The 19,477-nt window shown below is 41.1% G+C and overlaps 1 protein-coding gene across 1 annotated transcript in view; it reads left to right on the forward strand.

Annotated features, from left to right (window-relative positions):
* The window catches only part of LOC116663659 (myosin-IIIb-like), a 37,622-nt gene that overhangs the window by 12,251 nt on the left and 5,894 nt on the right, over positions 1 to 19,477 (forward strand). The window contains exons 5-7 of the mRNA XM_032479660.1: positions 4,414 to 4,518; positions 4,754 to 4,853; positions 7,434 to 7,510. Of these exons, the coding sequence (XP_032335551.1) occupies positions 4,414 to 4,518; positions 4,754 to 4,853; positions 7,434 to 7,510 (282 nt within the window). The remainder of the gene's footprint in view (positions 1 to 4,413; positions 4,519 to 4,753; positions 4,854 to 7,433; positions 7,511 to 19,477) is intronic.

Below are 19,477 nucleotides of genomic sequence, written 5' to 3' on the forward strand. Positions count from 1 at the left end.
CTTAGCAAATGCACACACTGTGATTGAATCAATATTCAGTGATGTTTTGGAAAATAGATGTGGAATGTAAATGATTTTTCTATTTTTCTTGGTTTGGAACAAAATGTTCATTAAGTTCTAGATGCATCCAGCTGCCACATTTCCTGAATGCTGAGGGCATAGGGAAAAAGGCAGGGATGGAGATATACCTTTGTATTTGAATCTTATGGCTGGCAGAGTGGGCGGAAAGAAAAGCCTGCAGGTGCCAACCCTCAGGGGTAGGGTAGGAGGCTTGGCTGCCTACTTAAAACTCTAAGGGGAGTATTTTATTTGAGGCATTTAAATATAATTCTTTGTCATGCTTTTAAAATATTCAGTCCATTTCACTGAATATTTACTCTTATTAGACAATTGTCAGTATGTACCTGCTTTCCTTTTTTATATCCAAGTACCCAAAGTCCTTTCCCTGTTCCCATGGGCTGCCCTTTTAAAACCTTGCTGGTAGATTTATCAGCTTCACAGGACCACTTTCTCTAAAGGTGCCCTGGGCAGTTTAATTACGTTTCTGTGAACGCAAGAAGTCAGACAGCTCTCAAACTCTGACATTTAGTGAACAAAAGGCACCGATTGAGTCTGATCCTTTTGTTGTTCTTAAATCCACAGCTCAGTTTTGATCCTGCTGACAAAATTGCTGCTCTTAATCCTTCCATAGGTTCCAGAGCTGTGAAGGAAGTTTATAAATTAGCCGCCTATATAAAATACCACTGAATAGGCTCCTATTGCAGAAGTGGCCAGATTTAAAGTAGGGCAAATTTAAAATGAGGTCTCAGGGGAAAATTCCAGGGTTGAGTTAGCTTGACTCATCACCCAGCATTTAATTTTAAGTTTTCTCTGGGTAGAAGGTTAATAGCATGCTTGCAATTCAGTAAAGCATGTGTCTCCCTTAGATGGAAGCCAGGCTGAGGAGTGGCTCTGATGAAGGTGTTAAAGTGCTTTGCAGGTCTGTTACTGCTTTGGCTTTAGAGAATCAACGAACTTTATCGATATTCTTATTCTCACAAGATCCCTAGATTCTGTCTCTTCTTAACTTTTGACATCCAGTTGGTCAGAAATTCCTGTCAATTCTATTTCATAAAAGCCTCCCTTTTCTGCCCCTGATTCTGCGTCCTCAAGACTATTGACTTTCTGACCCTGCTTCTCTTGATTGCTTCAATATCTCCTACTAGGTGTCCAGCTCCCAGGGTCTTCCTATTCTGCCCACCCTCCAATCTGCTACCAAAGTCATCATCTTTCTAGAAATCTGAACAGAGACCTCTACCTAAAACCTGTCGATAGCTTACCATTCCTATCTAATGGTGTATTACGGTATTATGAGTGTGTGTATAGTAATAAAGCCCGTACTCCTTAGCAGTGCACACCTGTCATCTCCTGTCCCCCACCTTTCTTCCCCATCCCCCTGCTCTGGGAATCTGGCCCTTTGTCCTAACAGTAGCAGAACATTTAGAGTTCACAGACACACAGACACAGACACATATATACACATGCAGACAGACACACACACCTCCCTCAGTCTTTTGTGCTCCCTTCCTTTGCACACACAGTGTTCCTTTTCCAGGGCTGCCCTTCTTCTCGTTCACTGGCCATAAGCTCCTTTGTCCTTTGGACTCACTGTATATGTTCCATTCTCTGGGGAGATTTCCCAGACTCTTCCCTCTTCACCCTACCTCAGCAGGGACTGTGATGCATTCATGATGCAGTAATGGGTCATAAAAACTGGACAGTCACACACTGTTGAGAGCAAAGAGGTAAACTGCTTTTTGATAACTGAACTCAACTTTGTCCTTGAGCCCCCAGCCTGCCTAGAGGAGACAGCTGATTTTAACTCTTTCTGTTAAACTTAGTCCACTGAGTGGTTTCTTTGGGAAGGGTCAAGTTCTAGAATTTATATCCCATTTCACAATCCAGCTCAAAGCTTAGTCATTCGGGTAGGAACTTCATTCTCTAATGGTTTTCTCTTTTTCTCTTCCTCTTTGCTTCTCTGGGGTGACATCTGGATCTGGATATAGCAAGTGCTCATGTAAAGCCATGGCAGTGAGGGCAGGGGCCTCCAACTGTGTAGTGACCCCTGAGTCCTTCTACTGTCCGCCTTTGGTGTCTCCCCATGTCCCTGGTCCCTGGTATTCCTTCTTATCATGAAGTCCTCACTGTCTTTCCTTCTTATTTAATCCAGCCTTTTCCCTGTCCCCAAATGGGGCATAAAGTTCTGAATCTCCTGCAAGTCATGAACAGGCTGTAGGGAACTGTTACAATCCCAGGCTTGCTGAGTCTCACCATCTTCTGCTGTCATTCCCACTCAACATGGATACCTCTTTGTTGGCACGAGGCTCCTGTGAAGGGGTCTCCCCTTAGATTCCCAAATAAAGACAGCTTCATAAGAAATGAAATTTCATTATCATTATTCCTTTATACAGACCTTCTCCCCAGGAGGAGGCATCCTCACTCTAACCTTATTCTCTCAAGCTCTCCAAGCTCTGTGCCGTCAGCCCCAGAAAGGCTTTTCTGTTCTTGGATTGAGAACGTCCCTTAGTTCATGTCCTACATTCTTTCATGATCATTATTTGACTCTGGGGTGAATTCTCCAAGTTTTGTTCCTTGAAATATGGAATCAAATTTGGGGAGTCCTGAGAAAATTATTTTATGTTTGTCAAAAGCTTAGCTTTTAAGACTATTCTATGAATCATGACACTGAAAATGCATTCATTGCTCAAGAGAGTATTAGATTGAACACTGAATGTTATTTGCCCTTTCACGGTCACGTAAGACATAGTTGAAATCAGAAGACTGTAGAATCCTCTGGAAGACATTACCCTGGTACTCAACATTAGGGACGTGAGTGATCAGTGTTGAGTTACAAGTTATACCTGTCGTTGATAGAGAGTGGATTCCAAGGACACTTTATATAATCCAAGACTCATGGGACCATTATAGCTCTCCGTGTATTTCACTCCATCTTCAGAGATAGTAATTTTTTTCCTAGTTTTGAAGATTTCTAATTCTGTATTAGATTTTAAGTCAAATACTGTTATTTATGAGCAACTTAAATGGTAAACACATGGGCAGATTCAGCTCCAGGTTATCTTGATTGTTAATGTGTGTGCAAGGTCTCTGCCTCATATGTGGCTGGGAATGGTACACATATCAAACAAAAACATCTGTGCACCGTTTGTTAAAACATTGCAGATGTTCACAACTAGAGTTGAATAGATCCTAATGTATTATTATCCTAATAAAGAATTGTCTTCTTTTAGGAAAGGTGCTAATCTGTACTCCCTCAGCTATCCTTACTTAAGAAAAGTCAGTTGACTCAGGCAGCCACAACCCTGGGGACTCCCCTACTGTTCACTAGTTAATTCCCAAATTGCAGACAAAGTGGCAGGAGGAACCAAGGTCTCTAAAGCAGGGTCTTAACCTTTAGAAGGACCAGAATGGCTCTGAGAATCTGACAAAATCTCTGAATTTTCTCCGCAGAAAAATGCAAGATGCATGTACAATGTGCTTCCTGCAATTTCAAGGTATTTCCATGTCCTACTCACAGCAGTTAAGAACCCTTGATTTAAGATGGCATGTTGCAAACCCAAACCTGCACATTGCCTTCTGCAGTTAGTAAAAATTATCCTGGAAAACCCTTAAGGTACTGTGAAAGAATAGTATACCTGGTTTATGTACTCTCACATCTCAGTAATACACAATACACAGCAAAGAGCAAATGTGAAAGATATGCTTTTACAGTGTTTTTAATTACAAGGGAAAATAAAGAAGTGCATAAAGTTGCTGAACTCCTGAAGTTGAATATGAAAATGTCGAACGCACATGTGCGGCAGCTTCACTCCATACATCTGACATGCGGTGTCAACTCTTCAGAGAGCTGCTGGCTGGACTTCTGATGCTGCAGTGCCAGCATGGGAGCCGGGGAGGTTTGAGATAAAACTTACTTCCTCCCACATATCAAAGGTGTCCATCTCGCCTCTTTTGGTCTTTTTTTTTTTTTTTCAAAATGCATGTTTTTTTAAAGATAATACTCATGTAAAATGAAAAATATCAGTCACCATGATTACTTATATACTTTTGAATTTCTAAATAATGACTTGTGCTTTTATATTTCACTTGACAATTTAAAAAATCGACTTCTTGGTTGTGCACTTTCACTCATAAATCATCACCTTGAATAAATACACTCACATACACACAGACTCACAAAGAACTAGATTTGACTGTGTAATGGAAATTTGAAATTTAATTGTTCCAACCTGAAGTTTTGTGATTTGCAAATTTACTCCATTGGGTCAATAATCAGTAGCCTTTTCTTCTTAACATCTTTTTCTTTTCTTTTTGTCTGTGTTCTGCTGTCTCTCTCCCCGGCACCTCCTCTTGCAGCTGTGTAATGGGGGCTCCGTCACCGAGCTGGTCAAAGGTCTACTCAGGTGCGGCCAGCGGCTGGATGAAGCAGTGATCTCATACATCTTATACGGGGCCCTCTTGGTAAGCATGCCCATCAAGCTGGAGGCAGAAGGGGCAGTTTGTCATTGTTTGGCACCCCATACCATATTAACAAGGGGAAACTGCCTTATGGTCTGCAAGGTGTACAGTAGCAGGGAGGTGTAGCCAAATGTGGACTTTGATTAGAATTTCAATAGCATGGTAATTGTTTAAAAGTAACCGTGCAAATTTTCCCTTTCTCTTTCCTGGTGTTTGGTGATGGTGGGACACCATGCAGGGCCTTCAGCATTTGCACAATAACCGAATCATCCACCGTGATGTCAAGGGGAATAACATTCTTCTGACAACAGAAGGAGGAGTTAAGCTCGTTGACTTTGGTAATGACTGTTTGTCGTTTGTTTTCTTGATGTGTGTGGTTTAGCCAAAGGCAACAATTTATTGCAATCTCAGAAGACTGGGGCCTCTCTTCTACACCAAAGGTGGGGGTGCAGTGGGGGTGGGGGGACTTTCGAGTCCCACACAGGCTGGAGGGTGAGGGGTGCACCAGATGGATCACCCTAGGAGATGCTGTTTGTTACTCTATTTTCAACTTTAGAAGCAATTTTATTAAAGATAGAATATAAAAGTGTTTCAAAAGAATTTGGTGGAAAAGCTTGGGTTTTCTGGGAAGGATTTCACATCTCAGGGCAATCATCTATAATTTACATTTTGCCATTTCTTCTTTTGCATGTGAAAAGAGAAAGCAGTTTGGTCTTTCAAATGACTTTCTCTAGCCTTAGGCATACTTATCCCCAGTGAGCAGAAGGTAAAATAGTCCTTTGGGTCTGGAAGCTAATATCCATTTAAATTTTGATTATTGCTGCTACCTGTGAGGCTGCTTGAACTGGAAACATGAACAGGAAAGGGAAGTGTGAGAGAGCAGTGTCAGAGCAGTGTCACCTAAGGCCAGAGAACTATTAAATATCTCCTTGCAACATTAGTGGATTGATAGTCGCAAACCAACAAACCATTTGGCTTTCCTTTTTAAGTCTACTGATTGGTTTAATCTTCTAAATTAGTTCAACAACAGTTAGTACTTCAGCATGATTGTTATAAATAATGAGGAACCATTTACAGAAGCACTTTAAAAATGTTCTTTATCAATAGCAGCATAGTAGGAGAAAAGATTGATGATTTTGAATGTTCATTGTTTTACTGGTAAGAAGAAATTCAGTGTTAAAATGTGTCAGTGAATAATTTGCTCAGAAGAAATTACCCCAAAGTAAATGAAATTACATTAAGTGTACTGGTCTATTTACTAAAAAACAAACTGGAAAAAATAGCAGAGGGGCACTTTGCTCAAGTCTTAAGCTCCTCTTTCTAAGAAATGGTATAACTCTGCAAATGTGCTGTATGCATAACATCAGACAGATTTTGCACAGAATCTGGGAGCAATGAATATGTTATGTGGGAAAGAGCCTAGAAGGATAAGGATGGAGATTAAAGCTGATTTATCCACTCACTAGCTTTATGATTTGGCATGAGGGTGAAGGCTCCTAGTCTTCCAGCAGAAGGTTCCTGATCTTCCAGTTGCTGTGAAAGAAATGTCTAGAAATTAATAACAGAAAAGTATAATTTTTAGAAATCAAAATTGTAGTGGAGAACTTGGTAAAATAGGAAATTTATCCATGGCCAATAGAGTTTAAAGAGCCCTCTTTGGCTTCCTAATAAAGTATAAGAATGCAAATGGTTAGTACAACAACTATTCTCCCACCAAAACAATCCATAGGTCTTTGGCAAATCTATGCCTGATGTTTTCAAAGGTGTGTTCTTTGCTGATGAGTACACATATCCAGGTTTCTAAGTTCTCATCGTCAACAGCACCTTGTCATTCTCTTAAGTGCTGAGTTATACTTCTGCTTGGTATGAAAGAATACCTTGTATTTGTTAAAAAAATTTAAGTTTATAAATTCTTTTCACATTTGTTCTCTTACTTGGTATTTAAGAAGAACACTTTGTGTTAGGTCTAATGAGTAGCATTATCCCCAGTTTGAAGATGAGAAAACTGAGGCTCAGAGTGCGGTTGTCTGCTTGAGGTCATGCAATTAGTAAAAGGCATAATTGGGGTGGAAAACAGGTCTTTTGATGTCCAGTCATCCCGTGTACCGTTACATCCCTTGTGGTAGAAGAAGAGGGCTGGCTGAAGACTAAGGCAGAGTACATTGAAATTATATTAAAATTCAGGTCCCTAGCACTGAGCCCTATATAATAATATTATTAGTCAATTTCTTTTTCCATTTGACAAGTATGTTTTTCTTGACAGGTTTCTAGGCTTCTAGGTAAGATAAGGCACTGAAAACTTTTTATGTCTATGCTGACGCTCTATTATAGATAATGCACATCCATTTTCTTCCTCCCTAAAATAAGCACCATTTTAAGAAAAATGTCTTGTGACTTTTTTTGGAAATATAATAGGAAGATATTTGGGGTTGATCCTAGTTCTTGTTGTTTTCTTTTGATTCCACTTCTGCAGCAGTATAGATAGAAATGTTCATTAGGAAAAAAAATATTCTAGTGATTTAGATAGATTGATGCATCCTTCTACACTGCAGTTGGCAAACTATAGCCTGTCAGCCGAATCCAGCCAGCCTCCTGTTTTTGTGTAGCCTGTGAGTGAAGAGTGATTTTTACATTTTCAAATAGTTGGGGAAAAAATCAAAAGAAGAGTATTTTATCACACTTGAAAATTATATTGCATCCATAAATAACATTTATGGAAACACAGCCACACTTGTTTGTTTCTGTGTTGTCTAAGTTGCTTTTGCACGACAGTGACAGAGTTGAGTAGTTGTGACAGAGCCTCAGGCTCACAAAGCCTAAGATGTTTACTATCTGACCCTTTATGGAAAAAGTTTGCCCATCCCTGGTCTAGCATCATCCTCTGCTCACTGCCCAGTTGTGACACCCTTTTCTCATAGGTGTCTCAGCTCAACTTACCAGTACACGTCTACGAAGAAATACGTCTGTTGGCACCCCGTTCTGGATGGCCCCTGAGGTAAGCAGAGGGCATCTGTTTCTTTGTGTTTGTTGAGAGCGTTGGTGCTTTGCCTTTTTATGGGAAATTATGTGCCACAAAACTTTCAGGAAGAAGAAAATCCTTTGTTCTCATTGAACTGTGAGAGTTCTGGTGAGTGATATTGATGGCACTTAATCTCAGAAAAGCAGGATTAAGTCATAGCTGGCCCATAAGATACCTTCATACAATACCCTCTCCAGAAGATGCGGCCCTCTCCAAGGGTTGTGACTTGTCAAATTCATCCAGCCTTTGTGTAAATTAGAACAAATCACCTTCCCTGGGTAGATGCGGCTCCAGTGACACACGGCTTGGTGAAGACAGATTTCAGCTCCAGTTGGCCTTCGGAACTATGTGCCATGGGCCTGTTTGTTTTTTTGTTACCAGATACATAGAAACTTCTCTTGTGTACTTTTTAAGCTCCTTAGTAAAACCTGGGATTTGGTCCTAATTTAGTTCAGGCATCATCACAGAATCCTCTGATAGATGACACAGGTAGAAGTTTGGGGTGTCTTTGAGCTAGATCTGCATACCCTGAAACACAGGTACAGCTTGGTTTGTCAGGTCAGCATTTAATTCCACAGCACTCTGGCATGTGCCCGAGAGCAGCCCTCTGGTATCCAGCAAATGGGTTCTTTAAATACGAGGACTCAGGCAGTCATCCCCTTAGTGGCCTTTTCATCTTCGTTTGTCTCCATGCTGTCCTTCCTCTGTGTGACTACCATGGTGGTCTCCTAACACAGTAACCGGCTCACACCAATATGCTCAGATTTCTTACGTCGTCTTTGGCCCTGTCTTTCCTACTTGGGTAATGCATAGACCTATTTAGAGAAAAAGAAAACTCCTGCAGATTTGTGTTTACTTAAATCTTAAATGTTTCTTAAGTTGGTTTAAAAAAACATGAAACTAGGTAGACATTCCTTGCCGTTTATATTTATAGAACTGTAAAACCCAAAGGGAAAAACATGTATTATGAAGAGGGGAGGGTATAGCACAGTGGTAGAGTGCATGCTTAGCATACATGAGGTCTTGGGTTCAATCTCCAGTACCTCCATTAAAATAAAATAAATAAATAATTACCTAATTACCCCCCGAAGTTTTTTTTAAAAACATGTATTATGAAAAAACTACAAAACCAGCGATGTTCAAATAAGCAGCTTTAATTTAATGTAACAAATCACATTGTTTTGTGAAATTCAGTTGTCCTCTGCAATATGAATATGTTTCAGAGCATGATGGCACAGATTATTTTGAGTTATTTTGTTATCGTTACTACCATGCACCCATATATGGTGACTCAGTTCTCCCCCTACTTTACTTTTTCAGCGAGAGTGATCTCTTTGTTCAAACAACATCTCCTTTGGCCTCTAACTGGTACATCTCTGTTGGCTTGGTGCCAGTTTAATAATAAACATAAGTATGGGCACCAAAATTATGTGGCAAATGGTCATACAGATTATCTGGAAGGTGTTTTTACCACAGCTTCTCCCATTTTATTATTAATAAAATTATCATTGAAACAGAAACATAAAAATGGTCACAGGGATCTCATGAACCCTGAACCTCATGGGAGACACTATAGGACAAAGTCAAGACTCCTTTGGAAGGAGAACAAAGCCCTTCATATTCCAGCCTCTACTCAGGTTACTTTTCCCTAAATTACTTGTTTTTAATGCCTCAGCAATAGTGAACAACAGATAATTCTCCAAACCCATCCTTATGTATCATTCCTTTAAACTCTTCTGTTTATTGTTACATTATCTGGAGTGGCCCTGGGAACTTAGGAGCATTATTCCTCAATCTTCAAGTTTCATCTCAAGTGCAACTCCCCCAGGAAGCCTTCCCTAATCGTTGGCCAACCCTGAGGCTCTTTTCCCTAAATTTCCACTGCAGTCTTTACACCCTCCACTAGCAAACCACAACCATTGTATTGTAATTGTGGTCTAGTAGGTCTCCCAACAGGACTACAGACCCTAGCAGGGATTTGGGACACCCAGCTCTCAGCATAGTGCTTAATACAAAGTAGGTGCTCAGTAAGTGTCTGTTGGATAAATGATACGTTGTTTAAAAAAAAAAAAAAAGCCGAAGGAGAAGATGAATTTGGAGGGTAGTTTGAGGAGGGCTTTACAACTACTGATACTAGCAAATTTCTCTGTAGACTTTGATTAGGTTATTATTACAAGAAAGCATAACTGAGGCCCCTTGTACTTAGAGCAGCATAGCTCAGAAGATGGTGTTCCCATTCCAATCCACAACAAAAAAACAAAATACAAATCAGAAAAGCCTGCCCTTGGCTTTGTGCATTTCTTATGAGGTGCTTGTGACTTTTCCATTTCAACTGGGTTGAGTCAAATATGTGGAGTGTTTCTATTCGGGGCAACTTAGTGGTCCATGGTGAGCTTCTATTGCCCAGATTGCCTGGAACTGGTTCCCTTCTTATCAGGGAAAAGCCAGTGTTGCATCTTGCCTGCTGTAGTGGATAAATTGGGGGGCAGGCAGACTACAGCGTGGAGACCTTGACAGTGCCTTTCAGGACAAGTGCCCAGTTGCCATGTGCATGCCTCAGAGATTCTCTCAGGATGTGTGCTTGCGTCCAATACACTTTGGGACCCAGGCTGCAGTTCCTGGGACTCAGGCCTACACAGTCCTCATGTTTTTATTTTCCAAATAGAGAAATTAACTTTTTCCAACGAAGCATCTTTTTGCTCCATAACCCTCCATAAGAATGTCCACAGGGAAAATCTTCCGTTTGTCCACTCGATTCAACAAACATTTATATTCTCCCCTGTGAGCAAGGCTTTGGGTCAAGAGGAGTCCTTTAGGGTATAGTCAGCAAAGGTTCAAATGAACATCGTCTTCATATGATGGTCTCAATAGTGTATTGATCCTAATATGCTTTCACTTCTGCTTGTGTGAATAAGTGGTGTTTAGATCAAATATGACAACAGTGCATGCAATGCCAGTGTCGTGGAATGAAACCATTGTAGGCAACCCGTGCTTCTACTTTGAAAATACATGATCCTATTTTAATTTTGAGAAATTGAACCAAATTATTATTTTCCCATTTTTATTTCACCAGCTTAAGTAACTACAATATTTAATTCAAATAGGCTTTGCTACAAACCAGGTAGCTAATAGGATGTGACCAGACCACAGTCAGATGTTGACGAGCAGTCTAAATGCACAGTTAACCAGGGCAGCTCGAAGCTGTAGCATGAATTGACTATCATGTTAGCAACACTCTCCACTTACTTCCTCTTGCCATCTCATTTGTACACTAGTAAAGTTGAAAGATACTGGGTAAAAGCAATATCAACTCAGCAATGTAGGAGAAGAAAACTTCTAGGTGGTACCCTAAGTATGATAGTACTTTGAAACAGTGCTACTGGGGGAATATTGGCTGGTATAAAAGGGTTCATCTCAAAGGTCAGTACAGTTTTTTACAAACTGAGTATGTCAGTAGCACACTGTGACTCAGGGAAGATTATTTGAAGAGGGAAAGAAAAATGCTTAAGATAGAAACTGCATATTTAACAGATTACCTTGAGCAAAATGACTTTAGCAATAGAAAATGAAGTTTCTCCTGTGAGTGCAGAGGTAGGTGGTTCCAGAGCTTATTGATTCATCACCTCAGTAAAACCCAGCTTCTTAAATTTCCCTGGCTGTGACTGTAACTTGCATGGCTTCTCTTTTAGGGACAGACCTGGGGGCCATTATGACAATATCACCTGTGAGTATTTAAGGGGCAGCAGTGGCTTCAGCATTCCAGCAACCACCAGTGAAAGTGCCCACTGTACATTCCAACAGATGCTCCCTTGACTCCCTTAGGGCTGTTCTTGGCCAGCCAAGAATTTAAAGTGGGTTCTCCTCCTGTCCTAGGGTCAAAGCTATGTCCACTCTGCTAGTTGCCTAGGGCTGCCATAATAAAGTAGCTCAAACTGGGTGGCTTAAAACAACAGAAATTTATTATCTCTGGTCTGGAAAATCAAGATGTTGGCAGGGCATGCTTCCTTTGAAGTCCTCTGGGATAGTACCTGCCTCTTCCTAGCTTTTGGTGATTGGCTGGCAATCTTTGGCATTATTTGGCTTGCATCTGGGTATCTTGAGTATCCATCTACCTCTGTAGTTACACTGTGTTTTCCCTGAGCATCTCTGTCTTAACATGGCCATTTTCTTATAAGGACACCTGGTTATATTGGATTAGGGGCCCACCCTGCTCCAGTATGACCTCATCTTAATTAATTACATATGCAGTGACCCTATTTCCAAGCAAGTTCACATTCTGAGGTCCTGGGGATTAGCACTTTAACATACCTTTCTTTTTTTTTTTTTTTTGAAGACACAGTTCAACCTACAACAATCCTCCAAAAACTTAGCAGCCCTCCTTTGTAATAAATAATTCAAGTTTCCAAGGTAATCAGTCAGTCGTTTGGAACCTACTGGTCTGCATGTTACAAGTGCTAGCTTATTTAGGGAGATCAGCTTTGCCTGTCTACACACACACACATACACACAGTGCTGTCTCCCAGCCTTAGGTGTTGGAGACAAACACAGTTCTTTCTGAATATACTAGAATGTACCCTGTGTTCTTCTAGATGTACTGTAACAAGCTGCCTTCCCAAATGGGCCCTCAAGGCCTTGAGAATTTTGTGCTGTCCTACCAGCTCTCTGGCCAAGCGTTTTTTGATTATCTCCTGAGATGTCTGGCTCAAGTCACGTTCCTCAGCCTTCTGTTTATACTGAGTCTCTGGTCTCCCTCCTTGTCTGTAACTTTGGTTTGTATCTTAGACTTTTTTTAAAAAACACAGTCTTCCCATTACCCATGTTATTGCCTCTTTTTTCCTTCACTGTCGCCTGGCAGCCAGTTTCTTATAAAAAATAATATTAATAAAAGTGTACCACATATGCATAGAACTTTTACAAATACTATTTTTTTAAGTGCTCACACCTACTTGTGAGGGTGCAGTTAGGCATGATGACATGGATTTTATAGGTAAGGAATCCAAGGCTCTGCCAGGCTAAGTGCCCAGAGGCACTGGGTGGGTAGAGGGGTAACAGTGCCTGGAATCTTAGTGTTCTGACCCGCTGCACTCAGGCACTTCCAAAACAACTCATGTCCACTGTCAGTATTGATATTGCTCTGCTGGAGTTTGCATTCAGCACATGCCAGGTCATATCCTGGTATATAGCAAAAGGGATACAACCCTAATTTATGTTTACTTATGGTGATGGCAGGGAGTCAAGGGTAGTTGATCCTAAATCTACCTTTCCCACCATCACACACAGTGAAGAATTAAACTGAATGTGCATAAATGACTAAAACCCAAGAAAAGGACCCAAAGTTATCAATATTGTATTGATATTGAGGACATTTGTAGACTCTAAACACAAGTCGATAGGCACTGGTGTGACCATGCTGATTGTTAAAATACTGAGATACCTCTGTTCTAGATGGTGGATGGCTGCTGCCAAGAGCCACTGAGTGCTCCTTGGTTACCAGAGGTGCCTAGCTCTTTCCCTGGGACACCAAGACCACCTGATGGTCCAGCAAGTACAGGGGGTGATGTCTGGCAAGCAGGGGGTCTCAAGGGCCAGCTCCAGTGCCATAAGCCAGCTGATTGTCAGTTTGAATAGTGTGCCTGCTAAGTAAGTGTACAGCGGGAAGGAAGCTTTGACTTCGTGAGGACCCACTAATGCACCAGTGATTGGGGTAGGTGCTTTTTAAATACATTAATTTATTTCCTTCTCACAACAGCTCTCTATAGTAGACATTATTTTCTTCCTTTTACCACTGAGGAAAGTGAGGCTTAAAGAGGTGTAGGAGATACTGTGCCCAAATTCACATATCTGGTCGGTAACAGAGCTGTTTGGCTTTTCAAAGAGCATGAGAATCCAAGTCCCATTTTGCAGGTGAAGAAACTAAGGCAGACAGAGGATACTCTTCATTCTAGTTCAGCGCAGATGGGGCCCCAGAATTCAGGTATCCTAGCCCACCAGCCTTGTATTCTTCTGCTTTAGTACGTTTATATGGGATGTTCAGTGTAGGAAGTGTGTGCTGAGACACCTCATACCACAAAGCAATGTAAAGATAGGAGGGGGAAGAACACTCTGAAACTGGAGTGTGAGTCACATCATTTTCAAAGACGTACAAAAAGGACCTATCACCTGTAATTTATAGGTGGACTACACTTAACCATCCTCCCAATGAGAGAAGCCTGTATATTAAGGATCCAGTTTACTTGGAATCTTCCTAAAACAGCCAAAGGTCTGTTTCTGTGTTAGAAAGCAGACTTGTGGCTAAAATTAACATTTGGTTCTTTTTAGAAAAATTTTTTTGTTGTTTTTACTTCCATCTGCTAATTGTTGCAAACAAGAGCTAATCAGCTGAGCAGAGAAACAGATGTGCTGTGACGGCTCCAAAAATGGGTCTGTCTCTGCGTAGCAGAGGGTCGTTGACAGGGGGATGGTTGCCATAACAACCAGCTTACACCAGTGTGGAAATATCGCAGGCTTTTTGCAACCATTCTTACCATCATTAATTATGCCGTTCCTAGCTAAATGATACGATAATGCTATTTCCTTTGGCACTGCCAGGACTAGAGATGACAAATGAGATATTTTGTGTTGCAGGGCTGAGAAAGCCGTAAAACACTACAGAGCTGAAATTTTTATTGTCATTATTACCATTTTGTTCCCTAAGCTCTAGCTAATGGATTTGGTACCTGAATAAGAGTTAACAGCATTTGTTGAGTGCTTACTATATTCCAGGCACTAAGTGCTTTGTATGAATTAATTCATTTATAATCCTCACAACAACCCCGTAAAGTCACTGCTATTACTAGTCCAGTGTTTTAGAGAAAGTAAATAAATCACAGAAAATACTGTTCTTGTTCTTGGACAGTTTTTTAGGTGATACCCACCAGGATTTGAACCCAGGTATTTAGCTCCAATATCCTCCCTCCTAACCACTTTACTAGAACAGACTGTCTAATTGTGACCACCAGTGTACCAGGTAAGATGAAAATCTTTTATTTTTTCAGTTTCAAAATTATTTTAGATAAGAATTATATTTACTAATGTGTTGAGGAAATGAAATATTTCAGCATGACTCTAGAATCCAATGTAATTAATGCCCAAGGGAAGGATCTGGAAAAATAAAATAACAAAGTTCTTTAGAATAGAATTTAGGAGACTTGGACTTTAATGATAACTCTGCCACTTATTTTTTAAAAAAGATTCAATTATTTCAGTATGGCTTCATTTTAGTTGAAAAGATGTGTACAAATTTTAGAGTCAGAAGACCTGGCAGCAAATCATAGATACCTGCTTACCCACCTAACCATGGTCCTCAGACAAGTTACTGAGTATCTCTGATTAGTAAGATGGGAAAAGTTAAAAGAGATAAAATGAGAAGGGAAAAAAACAGCTTCAAAGGGCAGGATGAAAAGATGTACTGAAAGTGTTTGACGTAGGATCCAGCATGGTAAGTGCTTCAAAAAATGGTGGCACTTGTTGCCTGAGCCCCACCCTCTCTAACCTGCTCTCAAATGAAAGAAGAGATTGACCTGGGTAGTCTCTGCCTCCAGGTCCCCTTCTGTGTTTCAGAGAATATTTACAGTTTCCAGAGAGAAAGGCCTCTTCCAGCTCTCACATTCCATGCCTCTTGTCTTCCTTGGAGAATGAAGGCAGGATCTCTCCAAGCTCTCAGTGAGAGTGAAGTGATGGCTATGGTAAAACGTTTAGGGTCCAATTTTACCTGACTCTGTTTTAAAAGGCTGGAGATTCTTGGGACCTGTTTGCCGATCCCTTCAGTGTGAGGAATGCAGGCTTTGGTTGCTCAGGAGATTCAAGTGAGGGGTTTAGAACCTTGGATCCTTGGCCAAAAGACCTGTGTGTCTTCCCCCAAGAGATTCATCCCTGAGATTCTGTAGCCATTTGTGTTCCCTGGTTTCCTCCAGATTCCTATGTTACCTTCTAAGAAGCATGGACTCCTCCCTGCTTATTCTGGGGCTGTCACTGCCTACATTCCCAGAGTGGTTCTACCTTCAAGGGCCCTAAAGCACCACCCAGGCTCTTGAGGGCTCCGGTGAGTGATGGGCTCAGGGCAAGGGCAAGATTGACTGGTACAGCCCCTGCTTTCACCCCCGGCTTCATCAGTAGCTCCCCTTTCAGCTGGAGCTCTGCAGGGAAGTTGAGTCATATGTCATCTGTCACTGTGGAGGTGGAGGGTTGGCCCTGGAGGTGCTGGTGACATGTTACTCTCCTTTTGGCCCGTCTAAATATAGAGGGCTGCAGCTCCCAGATGTGCAGAAGCCTCACATCCCGCTACCCTCCTCCCCCATTTCTGCTCAGTGCTAAGCAGTACATGTTAAAGTAATAATAGCCTCTGTGGGCATTTGGAACTTTCCAGGCTGTCCTCCCACCCCTCTCTGGGGAGGTGAGAAGGATCACGGCCCCTACTGTTTCCCCTTCTTCATCTACCAAAGAATAATTGGTGCTGTTCCCTCAGGGGCAGAAGTGATTGCTGAATAAATGCTCTTCCTGAGCTCTGAGTCCCACATTACCTGGTGGTTACCCTCTAGTCACTGCCTCTGCTGCTCTGCCCAGGGCACAGAGGCTCAGTGCCATGAAAGGGAAGGGGAATTCATTCACTGCTAGGCCAAATACTACATTAGCTCCTCTGCGCAATGGTCCCTAAGCTGTCAGAAGAAAGCAAAGAGAGGCGGGCAGGCGGCATTAGGAATGGGACCCAGAGGAGCTTTGGGGTGGGGGTGAAGCAGGAGCAGGTGGGGGGGGCAGACTAATATATATGGTGCTCTATTATGTCCCAGGTTTTCCCACGCCTTCTTCAGTTTGAGAAAATTACAGGAAATCACTCTTTGGTAGGAATGTATGACATTCCCAAGGGCGTCCTGGTTTGCATGGTGACATCCGCCTGGGAGAGGACAGGATCCAGAGACTCCTTACAGATAAAGTGGATGCCCATGGGAGAATATTCAGATATTTGGTTTGATTTGCTTCCTTTCCTATTTTTCAGATGTATTGTGGGGAAGAAAAACTCCCCCTATCCCCATTAGTTTCTTACTGTGGCTTATGCTTCAAGTCTGTTAACTGCTAGCTGTGTGACTTTAGGATAATTTCTTAACCTTTCTGAATTTGTTTCTTCACCTGACCTAACAATCTGTAAAGTGAACTGAATTGTAGAACTCCAGTTTATTCTTTCCTTAACTGTACTTGGGTGGAATTGGTGGAGCACTAGCTGGCCAAGGAAAGGGGCAGCAAGGAAGGGAGTTGAGGGGACAGGGGAAGGGAGAGGCGGCACGGACTCCACCTGCTTAAATGGAGGGTGTGCTTACATGCTCAGAGTGTGAAAGTTACTGTGGCTGTGGCTTCTGGAACAGGAAATCTCTTTGGCAATGGCCTAGCATTCTCTATATTCTAAGGATTCCCAGGAGATGCCTCACTCGTTGGGGGAACTGTGGAGTTTGCTCCTGGTTTGGCTGCAGACCAGCTGGGTGACTCTGAACAAGTCGACTCTCCCCCAGGACCTCAGTTTCCTCCTCTGTGAAATAAGGGGTTTGGATTAATGAATCTCAAAATGCCTTCCAGCATCCATCTCTGATGTAGGGAAGCAGCTGGAGTAGGGGAGCATGGTGGGATTATCCTGGGTCTCAAAGCAAGTGTGCTCCTTCAGAGCCTCTGAGTACTAAGGACACATACAAAAATTTAGAGTTACTGATTTACCTTTCACAAGGGAGTTCTGTGATATTGGTCCTGAGTTTGAGAGAGGGCTTACCCCATAATTAAGTGTAAGTGAAATGTTTCCAGGGCTTTGGGGAATTTAAGTGCAAACATCAGTTTTGTGTGAGCCACAAACCTGGAACCAGCCCCCTCTGCCCTCTGCTAGCCATGGTTGGAAGTTGGTTTTGTCTAAGTGTGCTTTGTGTGTTTTTAATTTAAACTTTATTTTATTTTTCTAAAGACATAAGCTGAGTGTTACAATACTGAGAAATGACTTGTAGAACATTGTATTTTAGAGACCTTCCTGAATTTTGTAAGAACAGAATAATTTAAACTATTTCTGGCAATTCTCAGCATACAAAATATAGACTCTTATTTTGGCCTTGAGTTTTATGAACGAACCAAAAAAACCCCATCAGTTTAGTCCTTCTAGTCCACATCCACTTTGCAAAAAACCTCAAACAAATCTCAAATATATCCTCCCTTGGAGTTATATTTCATCCAAAGGAAGAGACTTCATATGTTTATTCAGTATCTCAGCTTGTAACACTTTAAGATGTTTGTATGTAAAAACTGATGAGTAATATTTGTCACTGGGCTGTTTATAACTGCAGTTTACAATTTTAGGGAAATTCTATTTTGGAAATCATTATGATCAATAAAATTAATAATTATGCTGTGTGAATTGCATAAGCAAAATTAAGAATCCATTTGCCTTCCTACATCTCAGCCCATCTTATTTGCCAGTCTGTTGACTGCATTTTTGGGCTCAAGGTCAGCCAAGGATTAATAGCTTTAGGTCTACTTGCATTGCCTCTTCTTAAGTTGAATTTAGCTCTTGAGATAACAGCATTTTGCCTGTGTACTTGAATGAAATTTTAATCTTGGCCTTTGGCTATAATTTTAGATCACACGATCAATTCTAGTAAGATGAGAAATCAGAACATATAAAGCAAACCTAATTGCATTTTTAATGACATTTAAAAATATTAGTGGAAAACTGAAACAGTCTGACTATTGATTTTTAAGTTTGGTAAATCATTTTTTAGAAGAGTTAAACATATTTTTCCCTGTGGTAGTTGGTGGTACTATGATATTGCTTGCTTGAAAGTATTAGTTAAAATCACATTATTGAAAGAGATTTCAGTGCAACAGTTCTCTGATGTATCATTTGATAAATGGTTTAAGTTAAATAGGTTGGAGAATAGGTTTTCTGAATGCAGGAGCTCATCTGTTGACTATTTTTTTTATCCCCTTTACATCCAGTGTAATGCAGGTGTTCTTTTCAGATAATGAAGACCTTGGGTTAAGGGGAGACTGTTCTATCCAGTTCTTATAGCCCAAGTCTTTCTGCAAGAGATAGAGGGTGGATCTCACCCTTATCTTGGGAACTTTATCAGTAAGTTCTACTCTTGTTCTGGACTGAGATGAAGCTGTAGTCATGGACGTTTCATGGGATCATGGTGGCCTGAGAAAATGAAAGTATTACCCCTAGCCTTGTGTTTACAATAAAAGGGGATATAGTTGAGAAGAGAATTTCTTTCATTCTTTTTAAATTCATGGGGCCCTAGTTTTACAACCAAGACACCACCTTTAATCTGCCAACTTGTTGATGAAGAATCTCCAGAGGCAATAAATACCTCTGAGGAAGGAAACATACCCTTGAAGGTTAAGGCAAACTTTCTAATACTTAGTTTTCAAGACAAAAAAATAGACAAAATTTGCTTTGTTTTGTTACAGAAATAATTCATGCTCCCTGTAGACATTTTAGGTTTAAAGTAGCAAGTAAATGAAATAGATATTACTTGTACATCAATAACCCAATGATATCTACTGCTCACATTTTGGTGCTTTAGGAAAAGCTGAGTAACTAGCATCTCATAAGCAGTCCTTCAGACAAAAGCCCACTAGGACAGTGCTGCTCAGTTTGCATGGGAAGAAGAGATACAGGGAGATTAAATAATTTGCTGAAGTCATCCAGGGAGTAGGTGGCAAAACCCAAATGACGATGCCTGGCTCTGGGATTTTCTTGCACCAGCCAGAGGTGCAAATCTTTTCACAATCTAAGAGCTACTGACAGTTATTTTTCTCTGGCTTATGGTTCCTCAGTGGGACTCAGCTGACCATGCCCAAGGGTGGATGATAAAGAAGTTGTAGTATCAAGTTGTGGGTGCAGTTTCACCCTATAAACTCCTTTAGGGGAGGGAA

The sequence above is a fragment of the Camelus ferus genome, chromosome 5, assembly GCF_009834535.1.
Source record: "Camelus ferus isolate YT-003-E chromosome 5, BCGSAC_Cfer_1.0, whole genome shotgun sequence".
Classification (NCBI taxonomy): Eukaryota; Metazoa; Chordata; class Mammalia; order Artiodactyla; family Camelidae; genus Camelus; species Camelus ferus.